The 21,839-nt window shown below is 50.0% G+C and overlaps 1 protein-coding gene across 6 annotated transcripts; it reads left to right on the top strand.

Annotated features, from left to right (window-relative positions):
- Positions 1 to 1,491: 1,491 nt before the first annotated feature.
- On the top strand, positions 1,492 to 21,509 carry PRDM8 (PR/SET domain 8). Of its 6 annotated transcripts, none has more exons than XM_027059124.2 (7): positions 1,492 to 1,631; positions 2,189 to 2,286; positions 13,453 to 13,703; positions 14,698 to 14,834; positions 17,229 to 17,449; positions 18,524 to 18,755; positions 19,157 to 21,509. In XM_027059124.2, the coding sequence occupies exons 5-7, from the start codon at positions 17,231 to 17,233 to the stop codon at positions 20,770 to 20,772; spliced, it is 2,067 nt and encodes a 688-aa protein (XP_026914925.1). In that variant the 5' UTR covers positions 1,492 to 1,631; positions 2,189 to 2,286; positions 13,453 to 13,703; positions 14,698 to 14,834; positions 17,229 to 17,230; the 3' UTR covers positions 20,773 to 21,509. The 6 variants fall into 6 exon arrangements, with proteins under 6 accessions (XP_026914925.1, XP_026914936.1, XP_026914952.1 ...); XM_027059135.2 differs by lacking the exon at positions 1,492 to 1,631 and adding an exon at positions 1,654 to 1,927; XM_027059151.2 differs by lacking the exons at positions 1,492 to 1,631; positions 2,189 to 2,286 and adding an exon at positions 13,034 to 13,218.
- Positions 21,510 to 21,839: the final 330 nt, after the last annotated feature.

The following is a 21,839-nucleotide window of genomic DNA, read 5'->3' as shown; positions in this document are numbered from 1 at the left end:
GGTTAGATGAACAGAGTACACACAGAATGGGGAGAGGGTCTTACAGTTAGGGTTGGGGGGTGGTCTTTGTATTCAGAGAAGAAACTTCAACTTTGAGGTTTCTGAAGGGGTTCCCCGGCCCCTCCCTCCGCTCAGTCCTAGTCAGGCAGACCCCTGCCCGAGCCTCCCTCCTGAGATCCTGCATATGCTTCCTTGCTAAATGACTCTTCGCACCGTTATCTCCTCACGGGATACATCTGTTGGGTGCCTTGCATCCTCAGCTCCGCTTTCATCTCTTCATATCTCAACACATTGTTTCCTCCAGTCCTGGTGCCAGGGTGGAAGGGAGCCATCCCGCCCGGCCGCGCTCAGGGATTGGCAGCGAATGAATGATTGGCAGCGGGTATCTCTGTCAGGGCTTTGGCATGCTGCAGAGTAGAAGCCCTGTGCTAATGAATGCCATCTACACCTACCAGATGTGCCACTGGGTGACATGCCAGATCTTTTACATAATGCCATTCTGCCGGACAGGAGACAGCTGGGGGAGGGGAGTATATTTTAATGTTTTAATGCCATGGAGTCTTTTTTTTTTTTAATTCAGATCTCCCGCCACAGCAGATGTACCCAATCAGCTCCCCTTACACTAGGCTAAAACCTATGGCTGAGAGCATCTCTGGAGAGCTGGAGTTCCCTGAACAGATCCCTTGGCTCTCTCCTATACTCATCACATCTTTTTCCTTCCTTGAGTTTGCTCGCCTCTCCCATTCAAACTCGGGAATTTTTTTTAAGTTGAAGATATAAAAACACTGGAAGGATCTGAAATGAAAGGGGAGGAACCACACTTCCTACCCCTCCCCCATTCTCTCCTTCCCTATGCTAAATGTCCAAGAAGAGTTTTCTTCACCTCATCCCCTTCCTCTTCCACCGTCCACTGGAAACTAGAGTGTATTTGTCCCCAAGGATGATATCCTATCAGTGACTATCCCACGTCCTGGCTGAGTAGTTGTCTCAATGTGTAGGTGTCCAAAAATCCACGCCTTTGGAGAGGAATGTTTCCTGAAGTGGGATGAACAAAGTGGGAGGGAAGGGAAATGAGAAAAACACTTCTGACGGACAGCGGGTGTGTTTTGGCTCCCCACCCCACCCACCCCCACCCCGCCCAGCTCTCCACACTCCTGTCCCGGGGGAAATGGCTGGGAACGGGGATCGGAGGAACTGCCTACTGGGTCCCCCGCTTTCGCTAGACCTGCCAATCGAAACCGCCCCGAAATTCGGGGGCCATGGCAGGGGCAGGCCTCTCCTTCTCCGCCACACACGCAAGCACTCAGGCCGCTCCTGCGCCGCAGACTCCCGTCCTTTGCCCGCCTCGGCCAGAGCCCTGGCCGCCAGGCCCCTTCCCTCGCACCCGCACCCCTCCCGCTGCCGAGGCTCCAGATGGCGGCTCCTCGCGTCGGGCTCGAGGCCCCCAGACGCCGCCCAGCAGCAGCCGGCGGTCGCTCCCTCCCTCCCTCCCAGCTGCTGCGGCAGAGACCAGGATGGACTGCTTTGAGAGGAGGGCAGGCTCCTGCACAGGCTCTGATTGGGACGGGAGCCCCGCCGCGGAGGGGCACGCGGGAGCCGCGCTCACGGGGAAGCAGCTTTGCAGGCCCCAGGTGAGGAAGCTGCGGCGGAGGGGGCAGGAAAAGACGGGAAAGCCGGGCCACTCTCGTGGCGCCCTCACACCCACTCTCCGTCCTTGGCCTTCCTCCGCGCACCACCTCCCAGTCCTGGCGGAGCAGTAGCTGGACCCGAGCACCCGCAAGACCGCGGGGAGCGACCGTGCAGCTGCCAGGAGGGGGCGCCCAACTCCCCTGAGCCGGGGCTGGAGGGCGGGCTTTGCGCGGGATCCCGCCGCAGCCCAGTGGGAGGCTGTCTCGGCGGGCGGAGTGCCCCCTTCTGCCGGAGAGCGGTAATGTCCAGCAGCTGCGGCCGCCCCCTTCCCCATTTTCTCCTCTTCTTCCTACCACCCCCTCTCGCTTCCTATTTGCTTCTCTTTTTACTTTGCCTGCCAGGTTCCGTTCCTACCCTCCGTGTCCCTCCTTCCATTCTGGAACTTTCCTCTCCTTCCTTCGTCCCTGCACACGCTCGGGGAAGGGTTTGGCTGCCCGCGCGGGGGGGATGCTGGGGAAGGGGATGCATTTCAAGCCTAGACTCCGGCTCCTCTCCACAGATGCTCCTCTGAGTGCCCGACACAGCAGCCCTGAGACTGGCGGCAGGGGTTGAGGTCATTCTCTCGCGGGCCAGGGCCGGGCGACTCTTTATTTGCCGGTGAGTGACGCGTCCGGGAGCAGCGCTTCCCCTGAACCGGGAGTGGGGGACGAACTCCTCTCACAGGACGGATGTATGAAGTTCAGAGGCTTGGTACTGAGCCCCTTTCTCCCACCCAAAAGTCAGGCCACTCGAGGGCATCTTCCCTTTACACATATCCCTAAAAACCCCAAGTCCGTCCCCTGGGACAGTTCTCACAGCTTCCTCCTCCTAAGCAGTTTTGCCGGGTGCCGGGGCGGCACTAAAAGGCCACCGCACCGGGCGTCTGTGCCCATCTGAGGTCCTCTCTAATCCCCCGTGCTCTGGCGCGTGCCCGCAGACCCTCCTCTCACCCCGGCGCCGCGGCCGATGGGCATTAGACCCCCGAGAGCACGTTCCGTAAGCTCCCAGCACAAATCCCCTCGGAAACATTAATCACAACCACCAGTGAATGCAAAATGTGTGCCCGTGCCGTGTCTGCTTTTTAATCCCGAATGTAATTCTGGAAAGCAGCATCAGAAAGGGGCTCTATTAATCCCTTACACGAACAAATACAATCTCTGACCTACTAGACTTGTTTTCCTGCAGTTTCACAAAGAGTTAGCCCCACTCACTAGAGGAATGTTCAAAGACAGGAAAACTGTGAGAGACTTGCCAGGCATTTATGCAATAACGGGGTGCACTTCAGCCAAAAGGCGTACCTGTTGGACAGTGGAATCACTGGCCAGGGATCCCGAAATTCTGCAGGGGCAGCAGCAGAGTACGTCCGGGGAGGGGGGAGAGTGGGCTGGGCAGCAGGCACCTAGAGAGTTTGGAAGCCCCAGAGGAACCCCAGTTCTCTCTCCTCCACAGGCTTGGGACCCAAGTGACCTAATCTGAGGGACTACCTCCTCATGAAGGCGCTAAAGCAGGCAGAAGGGCTCACCCACAACATTCAGGGGTCAGGGTTTGACCCCCTGAGGCCTGTTCCTCGCACTTGAGATTTCATTCTCATGTCCAATTAATCATATCTCCCTTCTCCCATTTTGATCAAAACCATCTTCCAGCCCTTCATCATTGTAATTTGCACCATTGCCTTTTATCTGCGATTAATTAGGAAATCGAAGAAGATAACGGAGGGTCGGGTCAATAAATCGGCCGTAGGGACAGACGGATGGACAGACGGTTGGGTGGGGGGTACTGTGTGGGTGGGGCACTGCCAACCGAGCCGGTTGGAGCCGCGATGGGCTGCGGCCGGAAGGGGTTAAGGCGCTCATGGCGGGCTGAGTGGAGCCTCTGCTCTGAAATAACCCCAGTGGGCACAAGCAAAGACTTCTCACTGTACTACCGCAGTGGAGAGTCTCCTGAGATTTTTTGCTTTTCCTGTTTGAGTCTAGAAAAAGAGAGAGGAGAGGATTTGGGTGGGGTGAGGGTGGGATTCCTATTCCTGTCAAAGGGGCCTCCCTCCTGGCAGATGAACAGATTTAAAGCTGGGTGTTTTTAGGCTGGGATCTATTTCTTCTGAAGATCAATAGATTTACTTGTGCATCCTTTCCTTCCCTCTCCACTTGTCTGCCAGTCTGAGGGAAAGTGAGAGGAAGGGAAGGTAGAAGGGAGGGGGAGGAAGAAAAAGAGAGACTGAGAGACCCTGTTCTTATGATGATATAACTCCCTAGCCAAAGAGAAAAGCTTGTAACACGGCGTGGCTCCCTGCTCTCGTAGAGGCGCAGGACGGTTCCTTATTCTTTTCTCCCTCCATGAAATCGATCACGCCTCCCAGACGGCTGAAGGAGGGCACTTTGCCACTCTTCACAGCTTCGCCCCAGCCTCTTTAGCTTTCAATTGAAAACCAATTAAAGGTTTCTATAAATCTGTTAGCTCCCCTTTTATCTGGGGACCCCTGATGCATGCGATACTGCCCTTTAGATGCCTCTTCCGTGTTTTGTTTTACAATTGTTGTATCAATATAATGCGGCCTTTCTTCTCCTGTCTCTATAGATACAGATACACAAGGAAAACCAAAGCTATTCAGTCTCCTCATTTGTCCAGCAGCCTAACAGTGGTGCCCTTTCTCTGCTGCTGCTTTCCCTGCTTCGGGAGCAGCAGTTATGGTAGAAGCAGATGGCTACTGATTGGGGGAGCTTTGTGGCTCTAATACTGAATACTTTATGGAAAAGGACTTTATCATGCTTCGCTGGGCAGAGGAACAAGGGGGTGAGATTTATGGCCAGGAAAAATAAATCTTTTCCAAGTTGTGGCTCCTTCTCACCAGTTGTCTCCTTTGCTGGTGGTGGGAGGGGGGGGGTCAAAACACTGAGGAATTGGTTTTATTTTATTGTATTCTCTTTTCCGCTAACATCACTTCTTAGTCAGTCTGAGAGGAGAGGAGACTAAGAGCCAGAAGGTTATGAAATACCTTAGGTGACTGTTGCTGCATCAGCATTCTCTGCCCTCAGGAAAAAAGCAGAAGGGAATGGTCTTGAACGCTGTCTGGGGCCAGGTTTTCCCGGACGTCCTGTTAGTTCCTGGGTAAAACATCATCCTCCATTATGCTATTCTCTATAGGGAACAAAAAAGGATGTAAGTGCTCCCATCCGAAAAATCAGAGGAGGTCACTGGTATTGAAGGAGTGGGGCCCTGATGAGGCATATGGTGATGTAGGTATGCTCCCCACTCTGAAAGGGTCTGAGCTGCGAGGATGATTAAGGGATGTCTGGGAATGACAGTTTTGGGGCTCCTCCTCGAATTTTCAAGCTTTGGGGAATATAGAGATTCCAACACTCCGCTGAAGGTCTAACGCACCCCAGGATGACTGACCCTTGCGTCTTTTCTCTTTTCTTCCCCTCACCTGAGTTTTACCTCTCTTGAGTCAGGTATGCTCTCTGTCTGTTGCAGGAATGCAGCCCTTCTCCATATGCAGCAGGTTGCACCTTTACTCCTCTTGCCCCCCAAACCTGTTCCCTAGAGCAGTGCCACCCTGTCTTCTACCCCTCCTTTAGGTCTCCCCCTCCCAGGGGCCATGACTAAAGACAGAAATGCTCCCAACTTGCCTACTGGCAGTTGGGCACAGAGACATGGAAGCCACATCCAATCGTGGGTCTCCCATTCCACATCAGACCCCTTATCTTCTTAACATTTGAAACGACATTTTCTACTCAAGAAACGTTTGTTGAGAATCTTTCGTGTTCCAAGCTCCTTTTCTCTGCCTTTCCTATTATTTTACCTTGTCCCTAGAAACTGAAGAGGAGAAGCTAGGAGGAAGGAAAGGCATGCAGCTTCCAGCCACAAGCTAATTCTTCCCAATTCTGTGGGTACTATCACCCCAAATACCCACACACACCTTTGTGCACTGTTTCTCTCTGAAAATAAGGGAAAGTGAAGCAGGAAAAGCAAGATTTAAAAATTACATTTATCTAGATTTCAAAGTGGCAAGCACTGAGATACTTGAAGTAATTAACTGTTTGGGCTCCTGCTGCATGCTAGGCCGAATGCTCTGCCAGGCTTATCACATTTAATTATAACCCTCTGAGTCAAACGCTATTCTCTCTAGTTCACAGATCCCCTTCCTTCACAGGAAACAGACGCACAGAGAGGCTAACTAGCCCGAGCAAGAAGTCCAGCTGGGATCTGAACCCCGGCTTCCTCTTGCCACCCTGTGAGATAAATGTTGTTTTTGCTATTTTCCAAATGCGGGCACTCAAATTCAGAGAGGTTAGGTGATTCGCTCAAAGACACAGAGCTAGCAGATTCCTAATAAAAGTGTTTAGGAAGCCAAATTTGGAGCTCTTAACCACCACCCCTGGGATCCTTCACAAGAAAGAGCAATAAGGAGCCCGCAACTGACCTCTGTCACCGGGCCCCGGCCTGGGCGGGAGATTTCCCAGAGCTCGAGGCTACAGGCGTGGGGGCGGACAACGCGCCTGCTCGGGGCCGCGGCTGCGCGAAAGCGGCGGGCGGCCCGGGGAGGAAGCTCAGCACCGCAGCCCCGGCCCCGACAGGGGCTCCGTCGGCCTTGCGGCCCATAATGCTCCGCGCGCAGCCCGCGTGCGGGCGTCCGGGGCGGGGCCAGAGGCAGTGGGAGTGAGAGAACTCGCTGTGCTCGAAGTACCCCGGGCAGCGGCCCACCTCGCTCCCCAGACTTGGGTGTGGAGGGGAGAGCCGCGGCTGTCCTGCACGCTCCAGAGCTCGCCCGCTGCTGAGCCGCCGCCCTTCGAGGCAGAGAAGGGGCAGCGTCGCTCACTTTGGCTTTCTGGCTGCAGCTCTTGAGTTAATCCGCGAGGCATCCCGTGCTGCTTGTCCTACGTGCGGGGTCGAACTGCCTCAGCCTTTGCTGCCCTCACTTCCCTGCGTTTCTAACGTGGCGCCGCTATCAGTTCTAACGAAAGGACCCCCTGACGACTGAGGGATGGAAGTCTAATCAGCCTCCTGGCACAAAAGTGCTGCCTCTTCCGTAAAGGGGAGGAGGGAATGGGGATTGCCGCCCCTGCTTGGAACATTCGGGCCCTTCCTTCAGTAGCAGCGATCCCTGAATACCTGAACAGATTCTTCCTGCCTCTATCCTCCAGTACCTCCTTCCGGGTTCCCTAGAAACTTCGAGAATTCCTGTAGCCTTCGCTGAGTGGCTTTGAAAGCGGGTGCACAAGTCCCAATTTTTTTAAAAAGGAAACGCAGGCAGTGTTACTAACAGTGGCATTAGCCCGCACTGAAATAAGTATTTAATATGCGCCAGGTGTTGTTCTCCGCACTCGCTAAGTATCACCTCACCCCTCTCGATAACTTTATGAATACAATTTCCTTTACTACTCTCGGTTCTCAGATGGAGGCCTGAAGCACAGACCGGTTAAATTATCTGCCCGGGGTCAGGGGCCAGGATTCGAACCCAGAGAGTTTAGCTCCCCTAGTGGAGCTGGGGCCTGAACCTGAGTTGTTGGTCCTTCTTGGGTCAGTTCTCCAGACTTGTGAGTCAAAAGAATGCTCCCTAATAAAGGTATTGCGACCTCTCTGGGATGTCCAAGACTGAAATGAAACTAACCCCGGCTCTTGGAAGTTATCCCTTACCATCTGCTCAGAAACTGGCTTTCCAAAAGTCGTTCGCCCTGGTTTTCTGTCCTCACCGCGACCCAGGAGGCAGCTCTTTGCAGATTTAGTTTGCTGAGGAGGAAAACCAAGGCTGAGAGAGGTCACCGGCAACCCTGCATATATGAGATAATAATGCAGACCCGTGCCTCTGGAAAGGGGGTGGGTGCATGGCGGGGGGGGGGGGGGGGGGGGTGGCGCGGACACTGCCTACCAAAGCACGTGCGAAGCGGGCTGGGAGGAGGGTGGTGGTAAAAAGAGCATTGCTGTTCCCTCACGCCCAGCCCTCAGGACGCCTTTCTGCGAGGCAAGTGGCGCCTAGCAGGAGACAAGGGTTGGCAATAATTCCAAGGAGGCAGCAGGAGACTGGAGACTATGGAAAACATGGCGCTTCCTCCCTGCTCAGTCCAGGGCGTGTCTGGAGCACACCCAGCTCACCTCGTGGCCTCTTCTCCCTCCCACCCCCTCCCTCACGTTCATGGTTTACGTGAGCTGCTTCTAAAAGAGAGATCCCCTGTTGAAGGTGGCAAGTCTTGTTCTGTTCAAGTCCTGTCTAGTGTGAGGCTCCATACTCTTTGGTGACTCATCCCAAACATAGTGGGAGCCGTGTCTTCCCTTCATGATACTGTCAGGGTAATCTTCTGAGTCTCTCCCAGGGTGACCTTGTTAGCCCACATCGAACCCCATGTCTGTCATTGGCCTTCTCTGCACTCAGCTTTGTCGCTGTGCTCTTTACTAAGACATGGACACCAGGGACTCCAGACATCAGAAATTGTCTGCGTGTAACAGGCATAAAGCATGGAACCAGCCACACTCTTAGTACATTGACTTTCCCCAAGATATTTTCACACATTCAGATGATCCCCACTTGTCTGAGGCATTAACTTCCCAGAACCCCAGGTAAACTGATTCTGCAATGTAGATAATGCTATGAGGCATCTGATCACACACACAAGGTACTAGATACTAAAACCATACGTGGGAAATCTATTCTTTAGAACTCTATTCAATTTGGCTTCTCCCGGAACAATTGCTCTTCTATATGACTTCACACAAACTATCGTCTCCAGAACTATCCTACGTGAAAACATACAACAAGGAGCACCGCCTACTTTGTGAACTTGGAGCCAAGAAAAATGATAGTCCTGAATGTTGTTTTTTAATTGCTACCCTCAACAATATTCACTTCCAACCAGCTTAAACACACACACACACACACACACACACACACACACACACACACATGCTAGAGAACCATATCTGATTAGATATAAAAATTGTTCAGACCTAAACTGAATTCTAGGCCTTTGGGAAACCTCAACATCCAGGTCTTTATATTCAATATATCTATTTTTCTTAGGATTTTGTGAATAATTTATTTGATATTTCTGAATATTATTTATTTTTAAAATATGAATTTTCCTCAAAACTTTAGAAGAGTTGATGAATTATATCTTGGTTATGTTTATATTATATTACCAGAAGACTATCAAATCAATCTGGGAACTGGCCTTTCAATCAGCAAGAGAACAAATATAACTTTCAATCTCCTTGCATGTTATTTCTAATATTTGGTGATGTATCTACAGTATTGTTTATAGTAGTCATGCAGTTATTGCTGTTTGTGGCAAGTTGATCTTTGAATTCTCTGAGATACCACTTCTCCAAGTATTAGAATTGAAGAAAGACTTACATTGGTAGTTTTTAAGTGCCTATGATGCTTGAATCAAAATCATGAAAGATGGTTTTCACTCAAACAGTCCAATATGTTATATGACCAGGGGATCAGTGGAGGTATGAGAGCATAGTTTGTGAAGAAATCAAACTATATTTCCAAGGCTCTAGCAAAGCAATATGATTTGGTGCTGTGTGGTTACTGACTAATATCTATTCCCCCAAATCTTTTTCAGTTTTTTCCCCTTTATTTGCCTCCCTTTTCCTCAGAGAAAATCAGATGTCTGCCTCTCTCTTTAGCCTTCAGGAAAGTATGCCATGGACAGATTCCAAGCTAGAAAGTTCTGGGCATGTGTGCATTCTTCCTAGACCCCCTTCCCAGGAGAGGAATGTTTATGCTGCTCATCCCCCAGCAGCCCAATTTAAAATCAAAGTCCATACCTCAGAGAACTAGCTGGGATCAGATGCTAGGTATTTCTCCTACTATTAACCCAGTGTAAGTCTATCAGCACCTGTCTTTTTAACTCAGGAATCATACACAGCCTAAAATAGAGAGATAAAGAGGTGAGATTCAAGTACTGAGTGTTGGGATAATGTCCCTTCTCCTGGCTGTGTAAGAAAATTTGATGTAGGACCTCTCAACGTGGTGACATTCCTAAGGCCTAGAGTCAGTCTTCTTAAAATCTGATGCTCTCTCCCATTTGAGACTGCTCCACAGCCCTTGGTCCCCAGTCTGCCTGGACAGCTGGGATCAGGGAGTGAGGAAGCTTGGAGGGGTGACTGTGGCCCTACTTATAGTTCCTTCTGTCCACCCTTCTCCTCCTGCTGAGACCTATTCAAGCACTGTGGTGTCTGAGTCTAGGAAGGACATTGTAACCTACAGATTTGACAAAACTGGGATAGTCCGTGCCAGCTCTATAGATATTATATGGGGAGTGGTATAAAAGCTGGGAGAACCTAACGGGTCGGATGCTGGATATTGGATTTGGTTCACAGGTCACAGTCACACAGATGAGCATGAGGCACTGATTTCAGATTTGTGGTAGTTGTCTCCAATATTACCTCAGTTTGCCAGCCCTGCTCAAAGTCATACTCAGAAGCTAGTAAGCCAGTTAACTAGGACTCAGATCCAGGAGAGGAAATGAATTACACAAAGTCCTCAAAGGCTATCCAGCTCAGAGCTGAACTCCCAAAAGAAGGGGAAGGAGAACTTGAGATCCCTCAGAGTTATAAGCTTGAGAAAGGTAGGTTATAATCATAATGAGAATAGTTGTAGTAGAGCAGCAGCATTAAAAAACAACTACCATGTATTGAGAAACAGGATGAAGCAAGAAAAATGTGAGTCAGGAGTAATGATCTCTGAACTTGAGAGACTGGAGTCCCTCCTCCCAGGCTACAGAATTATCCATCCTTTGAGAGTCTGGCTGTCCCTGGACCAGCCTGGCAAACACTCACTCCTTTATCCCTGATGAACCACCTATAGTACTTAGGCAAGGAATAGACCCAAACTAAGATTGCCATGTACACTTATACAAAACAAAGTGCCCCCCATCCCTGTAAACTTTTACCCAGTCAGCAAGTCTGCCTCTTCTTATCTCTGAGTTATCCCTTAGAACATTTCTTATTCTCCAAGATAAGGCTGTGTAATGCAATACCCCTCCATGAAGTTCCATTCTGTACCTCCCCCCAACACTCACAGCCCCATCCAGAGACTTCCCTGTGTGAAATTAGTAAGTGTAGGAAAAAGTCTCCACAGTCTGTTTCATTGACCATCCTCTTGTCTCCCAGTGCATTTTCCCTCTCACCATGAATTGCTTTTTTTTTTTTTCTTTTTTTGGCAACTGAGACTTGCTGGTGTAGTGCTTTGGAAATAGGATTAGAGGGGGATGGACCAGGACTTGGAAAGGAAGAGAGAAAGCAAAATAATGTGCTTTCATTCTTAAAGGGTAATAATCCTCCTGAGTGAGTTATTCTTGGAGACTTCACCAGCCTCCTATCAACTAAAGTTGAGGTATTTGGGGGCCCCATTTCTCTACCCTGGGAGGAGAAAGGGCATTTCCATTCTAATACTCTCTAAGAATCAGATTTCCTTTCTTACACTTTCTCCACCCTCTCACTTAGTTCATAAAAGGCACCACCTCCGGAATCATTCATCAACATCTCTCCAGCCTTCTCTTCCAAAACAATACTGCAGTTGTCTACATGTGTGTGTGTGTGTGTGTGTGTACCATAATTGCAGGAAGCCTTGCTAAGGCAGAGCAAGGTGAACATACCTTCACTCTTCATTGTTGTCTCTCTAATTATTTAATTGGAAATAAAATCCCAGGGAAAAGAGCTCCAAATATAAACCCATTGTTCCATGTGAATTAGATCAAACTATTGACTGAGATGCATTTTTATAATACTGTTTGCAACTGAATAAATGCCTCAATCCTTCATTTAGTATCAGTGAATTCCAGGAAGTAATAACGCAGAGTGATTTCAAAGTAGTTTATGCACCATTTTAGCCCATAAATTTCTAGGGAAATAAAAGTAATTTCTACATTTTCTTTACATCCTATTAATAATTGTCATTAAGACCATTTATATTACCAGGCAAAATGTGCACCACTTAAAATACTGGAAAACCCTCGAAGTAGGAATGCTGAGCTTAATCTTACCCATAGTTGTTTTTTGCTATAGCAATCATTCAATACATAAGATAGAGAGTTGGTTGGATTCATAGAATGTTAGAAATTCTTTTATTTGGGGATTTTAATTTGAAATCAGTAGGGGAAATCTTAATTAGGGGTCAGAAAAGTGGAATTGAGAACAAGTATCTGATGACCAGATTCTCAATACATCTCTCCCCTCACTGATATATAGAATCTTAGCTATTTTCTAGCTTGGGATTTGGACAGTCAAGCTCCCCACACCCAACTTAAGTGTCAGAAGCATTTTTTTTTTAATTTTTATACAAACTGGAGTTTAGGTTTCAGAACTTCAGAGGAGACATAGTCTAAGTGTCCTGTATATTTAAGAAAAGAAAGGCCAACGGAAAGAAAAATGTTTTCCACTTAGAGTTTAAGGTTATCTAAGTGCCCACACACTGAAGTGGATGCTTTTATATTTACAATATGTAGGAGAATTTTTTTTAATGGAATTGAATGGAGAGATGACTCTTCCTGGGAAAGGAACACTTTCTGTACTCTGCATAACAGCAAAAGGAGGCTCCAAAGAGTGTTCTGATCAACAGTTTAATGGAATAAGGGTCTTGGGCACTGCACACACACACACACACACACGCACACACACACACATACACACACACACAGTCACTTTGTCAGGCTGGAACACCTCTCTAAGAGACCACAACTCTCTTTTGGCTACTTCTTTATCTTAACTTGCTGTTGTTAACATCTGTACCCCTCCTGCCCTTTCTTTTTCCTTTTTTTCTCTGAATTCACTTAAGTGTCTGGCCACTATTCTTCATCCCTGCAGGTTTTCTTCCAGATGTTGAGGCATTTTTTTTTGACATTTCTAATTCTTCCACCCTTTTTTAAAACAAGTGATAGGGGAAGGAGAGATGCTTTCTTGACAGAGAGGCAGAGAGAGAGAGAGAGAGAGAGAGAAAAGATATATGAATGAAGCATCCAGTCATAAGACAACTAGTGGCTAAAACACTCAGATTCTTTTATATGGACTTGTGAAAGTCCTCATCATTGAGCTTTGGTCAGAGTTGCCCTTTACCACAATGTTTAAAAGTGTTCATACATGCATAAAAGAAATGATAGGTTAAGATGAAAGACAATTCCCATTTAAGAAGCTTTGAAACTCAGTAGCTAACCTGGAAATTCCCTTCATCCTCCCTAATGTATAGGGTTTTGCCTAATATATAGGGCTTTTGCAACCCTTCTTTGCCGGAGTCCCAGTTTACACCGAGGCAGGCGCCCGGTCTGATCAGAAGAACTCGGAACTTGGGGGGGGGGGCGGGGAAGGGGGCTAACCAAGACTGGGTGGAAATGGCGGTGGGTGGGTAGGGGGGAGATAGACATTAAGAAGAGAACTCACGTAGTCGGAAATTACTCCCACATTTTTATTTCTCTTCGGCAAAAACCTTCCCTGGCCTCCTTGGACTGCGGGTGCGGCGGGGAAGGGCACGTTCTTCGCTGTCCCACTGGGAGCCAGAGGGAGGTCTCGAAGTTGAGAGAGGGTCAAACACTGTATGCACCCTTTCCTTTTAAGGTACTCTCTGACAACCCCCAAACCACTTACCTTATTGCAGCCTGGATTAAAAAAAACAAAACAAAACCGAGGCTGTGTCCTTCCTAAGTCGTGGTTCTGTTCGGTCCACTTAAGCCGGCTACACAATCTGATTCATCCTAAAGCTAACATACTGCCCCCCTTCAAATTGGTGGTGTTGTGGGTGGGGCTGAGAGAGTGGAGCTGTCTATACACTAAAGGTCTTTCTTCCCTTAGGATTTGGTAGTTGAAAGGTGAAAGAGAACCCTGAGATCCCCCAGCGAAAATGTGTTGCGGCCCCTGTGGAAGGAGTCAACTTTCAGGCTGTTAAAGTCCTCGAGTCATTAGCTTCAGCTGCTGCACTAAAGGGGCAAGCCAGCGCCTCTAAGTGGCTTAGCGCACAAACGAGGCTCCCGAGACGGCCGCGGCAACTCCATCCGCTCTTCCACCACCGGCTGCACGTGAATTGCTCTCCGGAGCCCATCTCGGTAATAATTTTTACTTTGACTACCCCCCTCCGAGGTCTTAGAACACGGGCCGCCCCCAACATGGGACCCCCTCGGGGACAACGAAGAGCTCGCCAGGCAGCGGAAGAGCTGGGACTGCTTGAGCCTAGTAACCTGGATTCTTCCCACCCTTCTCCCCCTCACCTCTCCCCCCGCCCGGATACTCGAGTTCTGGGACCAGAAGACCCCAGTAAGTCCCCTGCTGCGATCTGGTGGCGTCCGCGCTCCAGCATCCTCACCCCATCTCTGGATCCGGGGGGAGACAGAGCCAAGTTCTCACCAAAGCGCATCCTTTCTGAATCTTGCTCGGAAGGGCATGGTACGGTGAGCGCTCCAAGGGAGAGCTGGCGCCGTTTTATCACCCCCGGGCAACTAGCTGCGCAAATCAGCGGTGGCTCAGTGGCCAGAGAATCCCGCGGGGCTAATCCGTAACCCTCCTCCCCTTCGCCAAACTCAGACTCGGGAAAGGCGCGCGGGGTCCGTGCGCGCGCTGGGTGGCCAGCTCTCTGCCAGAGGTTCTCCAAGTGCCAAGAGAAACGGAGAAAGGCCCGCTCCAGGTCTTTTGGTACTCCCCTTTCTGACCTCGACACTGATTTCCCCCTCCTCACAGTCCCAGAGGGCCGAAGCTTTAGGAGGATGCGGGCCAGGCTGCGCCCAGAGAGGCTTTGCCACTTGGGGAGCTCAGGACCTGCGGGGCGCAGGCAGGCCAGAGAGACCGCTTCCAGGCAGGCGGCGCCGGAGGGAGCGCCCAGCCCAGCAAAGAGTTAAAGGGAGGGGACGTGGGCTGTCACGCGTCATTGGGCAGATTATGTGCAGCAAACAAAAAGTGTGTGTCTGCGTGCCAGTCAGTCACTGCATCGGGTCCATCTGTACAACTCTCTCCGCGCGCTCTCGCTCTCACCCCTCTTACTCTCCTCATCTCTTTCACCCCATCTCTCCATCTCTCTCTCTCCCTCTCTCTCTCTCCTCTCTTTAGGCACAGCCTACGAGACAGCAATATCAACACCTCTTGACATGGAAGTGCACTGATACAATAGGCAAAAGAAGCACTCGATTGCCTCTCCCGGTTCCAGGTGGCCTTATTTGGGCGATTCGTTCCTGACCTTATTCCTGGTAAGTGTCCGTGCTTTGATGTGGGAGGGGGATGGGGAGGAAGGCAGGTTTGCTAGGGGAGAGTGGAAAATTTTGCCGTCCGGCTCGTCATCTACCAGAAGAGAAGGGATCTCTCCCGGCAATACGGTTATACAAAGGGAGGAGCGGGTGGGGAGCACTTTGCGGGAGAAGCGAGCGACTGGGGAACGCGCGGCCGCCAGACAATGCCTGCCTATCGGGAGGGCGAGCGGCCGGCGGCAGCCGCGGGCGCTCCGCGAGCCCCGCGGGCTCTGGGGAGGACCCTCCCCCCCGGACCCTGAGCGCGGAGCCTGGAGCCGGCGGCGGAGCTCCGAGCGGCTGGGTGCACGGGCGACCGCACGCCGGCCGGCGAGCCCGGGCTCTCGCCCAGCGGTTATTGTGGCCGGCTCGAGGCTCGTGGCGGCCGCCGCGGCGACGCGAACCCCTATTAGCGCGGCGTAGCGAGGATCTTTTCACCATATTGTTAGGTAGAACTGCATTTTAATGATTGCGTCCCTGCTGTTGCCCGAAGTGACGGGGCGACCTCCCGGCACAATGAAACGTTTGTGTGAAAGAGACTTTTAAAAGGAGGAGAGAAATTGAGGCATAAAACGCTGAATTGAGGAAACTGAAAAGGAGAGAATAGGATTCCGTTGAAAAGGAGATGAGAGGTTCTGAAGCCTTTTTATTTTTTAACGTATTTAAATTTGCAGTTAGAGGTCAGAAAGGCTACGTGTGTGGGGTAAAAGATGCCCAGAGATAGATGCTGTGATAAAGTAAGTTTCTACTTTATGGATATTTTCTCTTATTTCTGTCTGGCAGATACAGCCCAATACTTGACATTTGCCGGATGTAGCGGAGTGAATGGAAAAAGAGGCTGACCAAAGTTTCATGCTCTGTTAGCTGGAAAGGAAAAAAAAAAAAAAAAAGCTCTACCTTGTAATCACATTTGCAAGATTAATTGGTTAATAGACATTAGGATAAAAATGGACATTACTAATATTATTCCATAATGAACAGCAGGAAAAGAATTAGGTCTACTCTTTCCTGCTACTTAAATTATACAAAGCATACATAAATTATTGCCTATCTCGACGTTGTTAGGGAAAAACCAACTTGGGGGAGTCTTTTAATCAGTCAGAGTTAAGAAGGCAGTTAGTTCAAGGCCAGTTTAAAATTTAAATTCCTGCTTTGTTTTTGTTTAAAAATGACAAGTTTTGGAAGGGTGTCCCGTGGCCAAGGAAGGAAAATGTCTCTTTATGACAGTTTAATACAGAGCCTTCCATCAGGGCATTACTCTCTAAATTGCTGTGGATTAGTCAGAGAGCCCACAGAGGTCTACACAAGTGGGGCTGCCCCCTCTTGCCCAGACAGGGTCATATCTGGGGAAGGGAGATTTCACCAGTCACTGCACACACAGTATTTCAACCAGGGGACACTTCAGGCCTGCCCTGTACCTGCTACTTCATGAGGTACATGCAATTCAATCCACCCCCTTGTATAACAAGGTAACTGGGATTCACCCTCATCCATAAATAAGCATGTCGAGAAAAAAATAATTACCTCTGCTTGCTGCTTTTAATTAAAGCCTCGGAGGGACAGTGTTGGATTATGGTAATGAGCAGACATACGTCCCCTCTTGTAGGCTGCAGAGAAAGGCTAGCTGACACAGAATCAGTGGCCCAGACACTCCACTTGAAATCCATTCGCCATGCTCGGCTGTCTCTGCTTGCTCACTAAGGCTGCTCCCCTCTTTGGAAGAAAAACAAAACAAAACAAAACAAATCAACTCCTGGCCACTCAGTTCAATAAACAAGAAGAGAGGAGAAGAGCTTTCTCCCAAGGGTGAAAGTTATTTTCAGTCAGGAAACTATATGCTAGTAAAAAGAAAGAAAGGAAGGAAGGAAGGAAGGGAAGGAAGAAAGAAAGAAAGAGAGAGAGAGAGAGAGAGAGAGAGAGAGAGAAAGAAAGAAAGAAAGAAAGAAAGAAAGAAAGAAAGAAAGAAAGAAAGAAAGAAAGAAAAAAGAAAAAATCCTATTGTTCTCCCCTAATCTGGTCCCAAATCCTGGCCCATCCTCCCCCAAGCTGATGCAAAAACCTGATTTCTCTTTCCTAGCCCTGTTTTCCTTCTGGAGAGCAGTGCACTCTGAGCTCCCACTCTTCCAATTATTTTAAAAAGCGAGTGAGAGGTGGGAAGGAGAGGAAAGTACTCCTTAGTTGTCATTTTCAAAATGCTCCAGATTAATCTGCCACTGGCTTTATTTTGGAAATAAAGGCTATGCAAAAATCAGGCAAATTCAAGAAAATTTTGTCTAAGAGTTGAAATGTTCTGCCTGGATTCATAGAGGCAAAAGGAATAATATAAATTGTTTCCTTGTCCTGTGTATCTGTCTCCAGTGATGGAGGATTCAGGCATCCAGAGGGGCATCTGGGATGGAGATGCCAAGGCTGTCCAGCAATGTCTAACAGATATTTTTACCAGCGTTTACACCACCTGCGACATCCCTGAGAATGCTATATTCGGTCCCTGCATCCTGAGCCATACTTCCCTGTATGACAGCATAGCTTTCATTGCGCTCAAGTCCACAGACAAGAGAACAGTCCCCTATATCTTCCGGGTAAGTCTTGGCCAGTGGTGCACAGGGTATGAGGGTAATGCCCTGTTGAAAACTGACTAAGAATCATTCAAATGACAATCTGAGATAGGTTCTGAATGTAGAAAGTGAAATAATGTGAAATTATTTATGAAATAAATGAAATGTTATTTATGTTATTTATTTATGAAATTTATGAAATGTTATTTATGAAATAAACATCCTATTTAACAGATCAAAACATTAAAAACAGAAAAACAAAAATTAAACTCAAATTATTGGCAACTGATTTCTGGAATAAATGACAAAAATTTGATTCGGAGTACCAGGTATATCTAAATTGCTGCCTCAGTCCTAGGCTTTCCTAGTGATAAACACAACTTCCTTAACTTTGGGGCAGATTTCAACCAGGGTTGAAGCTGTTTGCATAATAACTACTCTCTGTAAGTTCTTTTATTATAAGCATTGGCTGCATTTGTGTTCCAACCCAGGAGGCCTAGTTTTCTCCTAAATGTTACTCTTTCTAGTAAGCTAGCTAGTACCCAGAATTTGTATTTAATAAAGATGTTAATGGCTTGACAATAAAACAGCATTAAATTTGTATGAGTTTCAAGATATAATTCCTCTCTCATTCTGTCTTTCCAAAGAAAAACTATTAATTGTTTAAGGCAAAATTAGGAGGATGAATCAATGCCACAGAATAATTTCTAAGATCTAAACTTGCTTTTTTAACTTCCAGAAACAGACAAAATCCCTCACACTTGTGTAATGTGAGATAATTGAGAAGTGCATTCTCAAGAGGTTAACACTAATTTAAATTGTAAGGAAAAATTTCCTCACCAATATATGAAAACTACAGTTTCATCTATATGATTGATACAGTGTTTCAAAGGACGGTTATCTTGCCTCCTGGTTACAAAAACGAAGATGGGTGCCGACCTGGGTCTTGGTTAAGCTTGAGCTCAGATAATTCTCTGGAAAAGAATAACATAGAGGAAATGGTCCGGTTCCTCTGGCTTCATTCTCTCACAGGAGTCTCCCCCACCCCCCACCCCCATCCCCTACCTCCTTGTATTCTTTCTTTTTTCCAAACTGTAGGTAGACACCTCAGCAGCAAATGGTTCTTCGGAAGGTCTCATGTGGCTGCGTCTCGTCCAATCAGCCAGAGATAAAGAGGAACAGAACCTTGAAGCCTATATAAAAAACGGACAGCTGTTTTACCGCTCTCTCCGCAGGATTGCCAAAGACGAGGAGTTACTAGTTTGGTACGGGAAAGAACTGACTGAGTTACTCTTGCTCTGCCCCTCTAGATCCCACAGCAAAATGAATGGTAGGTTGGCTCGCGACCTGCGACGGGGCCCTTCGCTAGCGGGGAAGACGCAGGGAGAGGCGGGGGCTCCCTCGGGCGCACTGGCGTCTTTCCTCCCTTAGGGCGACTGGGCAGGGAAACTTCGAGCTGGGACAGATAGGTGAGGATGAATCGGGGACACTAGGCTTGATGACTGCACTCCTCCCCCGCGCCCCAAATCAGGAGGGAAAGTTAGATCAGGTCGGACAGGATACTCTTTTCTCAGGCACTCAGGTCCTGAGAGATGAAGGTGGATTTGTGAAAAGGGTGATGGCAAACTGGTCTGGAGACGATGCTTAGTAATCCTGTGGTGTGCCTGTGTGTGTGCGCGCGCGCACGTGTGTGTGTGTGCGTGCGTGGGTGTGTGGTGTTTTCTCACTAAGCAGGGTCGTCCCCTTACACATGCCTGGAATGCAGCCAACGTTTCCAGTTTGAGTTCCCCTATGTGGCGCATCTGCGCTTCCGCTGCCCCAAGAGACTTCACAGCGCTGATGCCAGCCCCCAAGAAGAGCAAGGCGGCGGCGTGGGCACCAAGGATCACGGGGGCGGGGGCGGTGGCAAAGACCAGCAGCCGCAGCAACAGGAAGCGCCCTTGGGCCCCGGCCCCAAGTTCGGCAAAGCCGGACCTATCCACCACTACCCGGCCCCCTCCCCCGAGGGCAGTAACCAGCCCGCGGCAGGCGGCGGCGGCGGCGCCAAGCCCTCCACGGACTTTCACAACCTGGCCCGGGAGCTCGAAAACTCGGGGGGAGGCAACAGCTGCTCCCCCGTCCGGGGCCTCGGTGGCGGCGGCGGCGGCGGCGGCCACCAGGAGGCGGAGCTGAGTCCCGACGGCAACGCCACAAGCGGCGGCAAGGGGAAGAGGAAATTCCCGGAGGAGGCGGCGGAGGGGGGCGGCGGCGTGGGGCTGGCGGGGGGCCGGGGCCGCTTCGCCGAGCGGCCCCTGACCGCCTCCAAGGAGGACTTGGTGTGCACCCCGCAGCAGTACCGCGCCTCGGGCAGCTACTTCAGCCTGGAAGAGAACGGCCGCCTCTTCGCGCCGCCCAGCCCCGAGACGGGCGAGGCCAAGCGCAGCGCCTTCGTGGAGGTGAAGAAGGCGGCCCGAGCGGCCGGTCTGCAGGAGGACGCGGCCGCCGACGGCGGGGGCGCGGCCGCCGAAGACCAGGACGCGGGCGGCGGCGGCGGCGGCGGCTCCTCCACGCCCGTGGCCGCTTCGCCGGCAGGCGCCGACAAGCTGCTGGCCCCGCGGCCTGGGGGCCCGCTGCCCGGCCGGCTGGAGGGCGGCAGCCCGGCGCGGGGCAGCGCCTTCACCTCGGTGCCGCAGCTGGGCGGCGCGGGCGGCAACGGGGCGGGCGGCGGCGCGGGCGCCGGGGCCTCCGGCGGAGCGGGCGGCGGCCAGGGCGCCGCGTCGGACGAGCGCAAGAGCGCCTTCTCGCAGCCGGCGCGCTCCTTCTCCCAGCTGTCCCCGCTGGTGCTGGGCCAGAAGCTGAGCGCGCTCGAGCCGTGCCACCCCGGCGACGGCGTGGGCCCCACCAGACTCTACCCCGCCGCCTCCGACCCTCTGGCCGTGAAGCTCCAGGGGGCCGCGGACCTGAACGGAGGTTGCGGGGCCCTGCCGAGCGGTGGCGGCGGCGGCCTGCCCAAACAGAACCCCTTCCTCTACGCCACCGCCTTCTGGCCCAAGAGCTCCGCTGCCGCCGCGGCGGCGGCCGCGGCGGCCGCGGGGCCCCTGCAGTTGCAGCTGCCCTCGGCGCTCACGCTGCTGCCGCCTTCCTTCACCTCGCTGTGTCTGCCCGCGCAGAACTGGTGTGCCAAGTGCAATGCCTCCTTCCGCATGACCTCCGACCTGGTGTACCACATGCGGTCGCATCACAAAAAGGAGTACGCGATGGAGCCCTTGGTGAAGCGGCGGCGGGAGGAGAAACTCAAGTGCCCCATTTGCAATGAGTCCTTCAGGGAGCGCCACCACCTCTCCAGGCACATGACCTCGCATAATTGACACGGAAAGGACCCTAGCTTTCCACGCGCGCACAGTCACAGTCAAGCCACCTACAGGAAAAACACGCGAGGACATCCACCACCTCCTTGTGACCTGAAACATTGCACCCAAAGACAGACACACACACACACATACACGTGCCACCCCAACCTTCTCATTGACCTGTTTACCCGAGACCTGCATTATACACGCAGACACACACACGCACGCACGCACACACACGCACGCACGCATACAAGACAGGATGGTGGATTTTTGATTGGGTGGGTTGTTCGAGGGGTTTTCTTTTGAATGCACGCATTTTCACTTTCCAAAAACAAAGGTACATTTTTAAAAATGTCATATATTGCAACATATTGATGCATTTGTCATACGTTTCTACTTAAATTATTAAGCACTTACGGTTTAGATGTAATAATTATATGTAAGGGCAAAATTTATTTTAGATATAAAGTAAAGGAGGAAGGTGAGATGCTTTCTGCATTTCTTGATGACAGTTTGTGTTCTTACAAAAAAATAAAATAAATAAAAAGGGGTCACCATTCAATTTAAGTTTCCAGGGGGAAGTGCATGTATCATGAAATGATTATGGACTTCAATGAAGAATGTCATCATTATGTAAATATGTATTTCCTTTTAATACAAAGTGTAATTTTGTGCCAGTGAAATGGAGTCTGAATAGTTATGTGTTTCTTTTATCCCTGGAAAGATTTATTAAACTTTATAGATTATCCAGGTATGTTGGATGCTTTGACAATAAATGACTATTTTCTTCAAAGCAATTATTTGGAAAGTGTTTTAAAATACTTGTTGTGTAGCTCAGGGCTACACTTTGAGTAGAGACCACCTATTTTCATTGAGTCTCTGAAGGAGGAGATGATAGCAAAAGAGGGATAATTAATCCCGTCCCACTTATATTTATTCACCCTAAGCCAATACTGAGCCTAAAAGGAAGAAGACAAAGCTTGATTATTGTTGGGAAAATCTTTAGCTGGAAAGTGGTGGTCTTCTTCATATAAGGACAAATCATTTAGACAAAGATGTCTGCCATGAAGCTAGCCTGTCAG

This window comes from Acinonyx jubatus, chromosome B1, assembly GCF_027475565.1.
Source record: "Acinonyx jubatus isolate Ajub_Pintada_27869175 chromosome B1, VMU_Ajub_asm_v1.0, whole genome shotgun sequence".
Lineage (NCBI taxonomy): Eukaryota > Metazoa > Chordata > Mammalia > Carnivora > Felidae > Acinonyx > Acinonyx jubatus.
The sequence above is the reverse complement of the archived record's forward strand: the minus strand, read 5'-3'. Positions and strand labels throughout refer to the sequence as shown.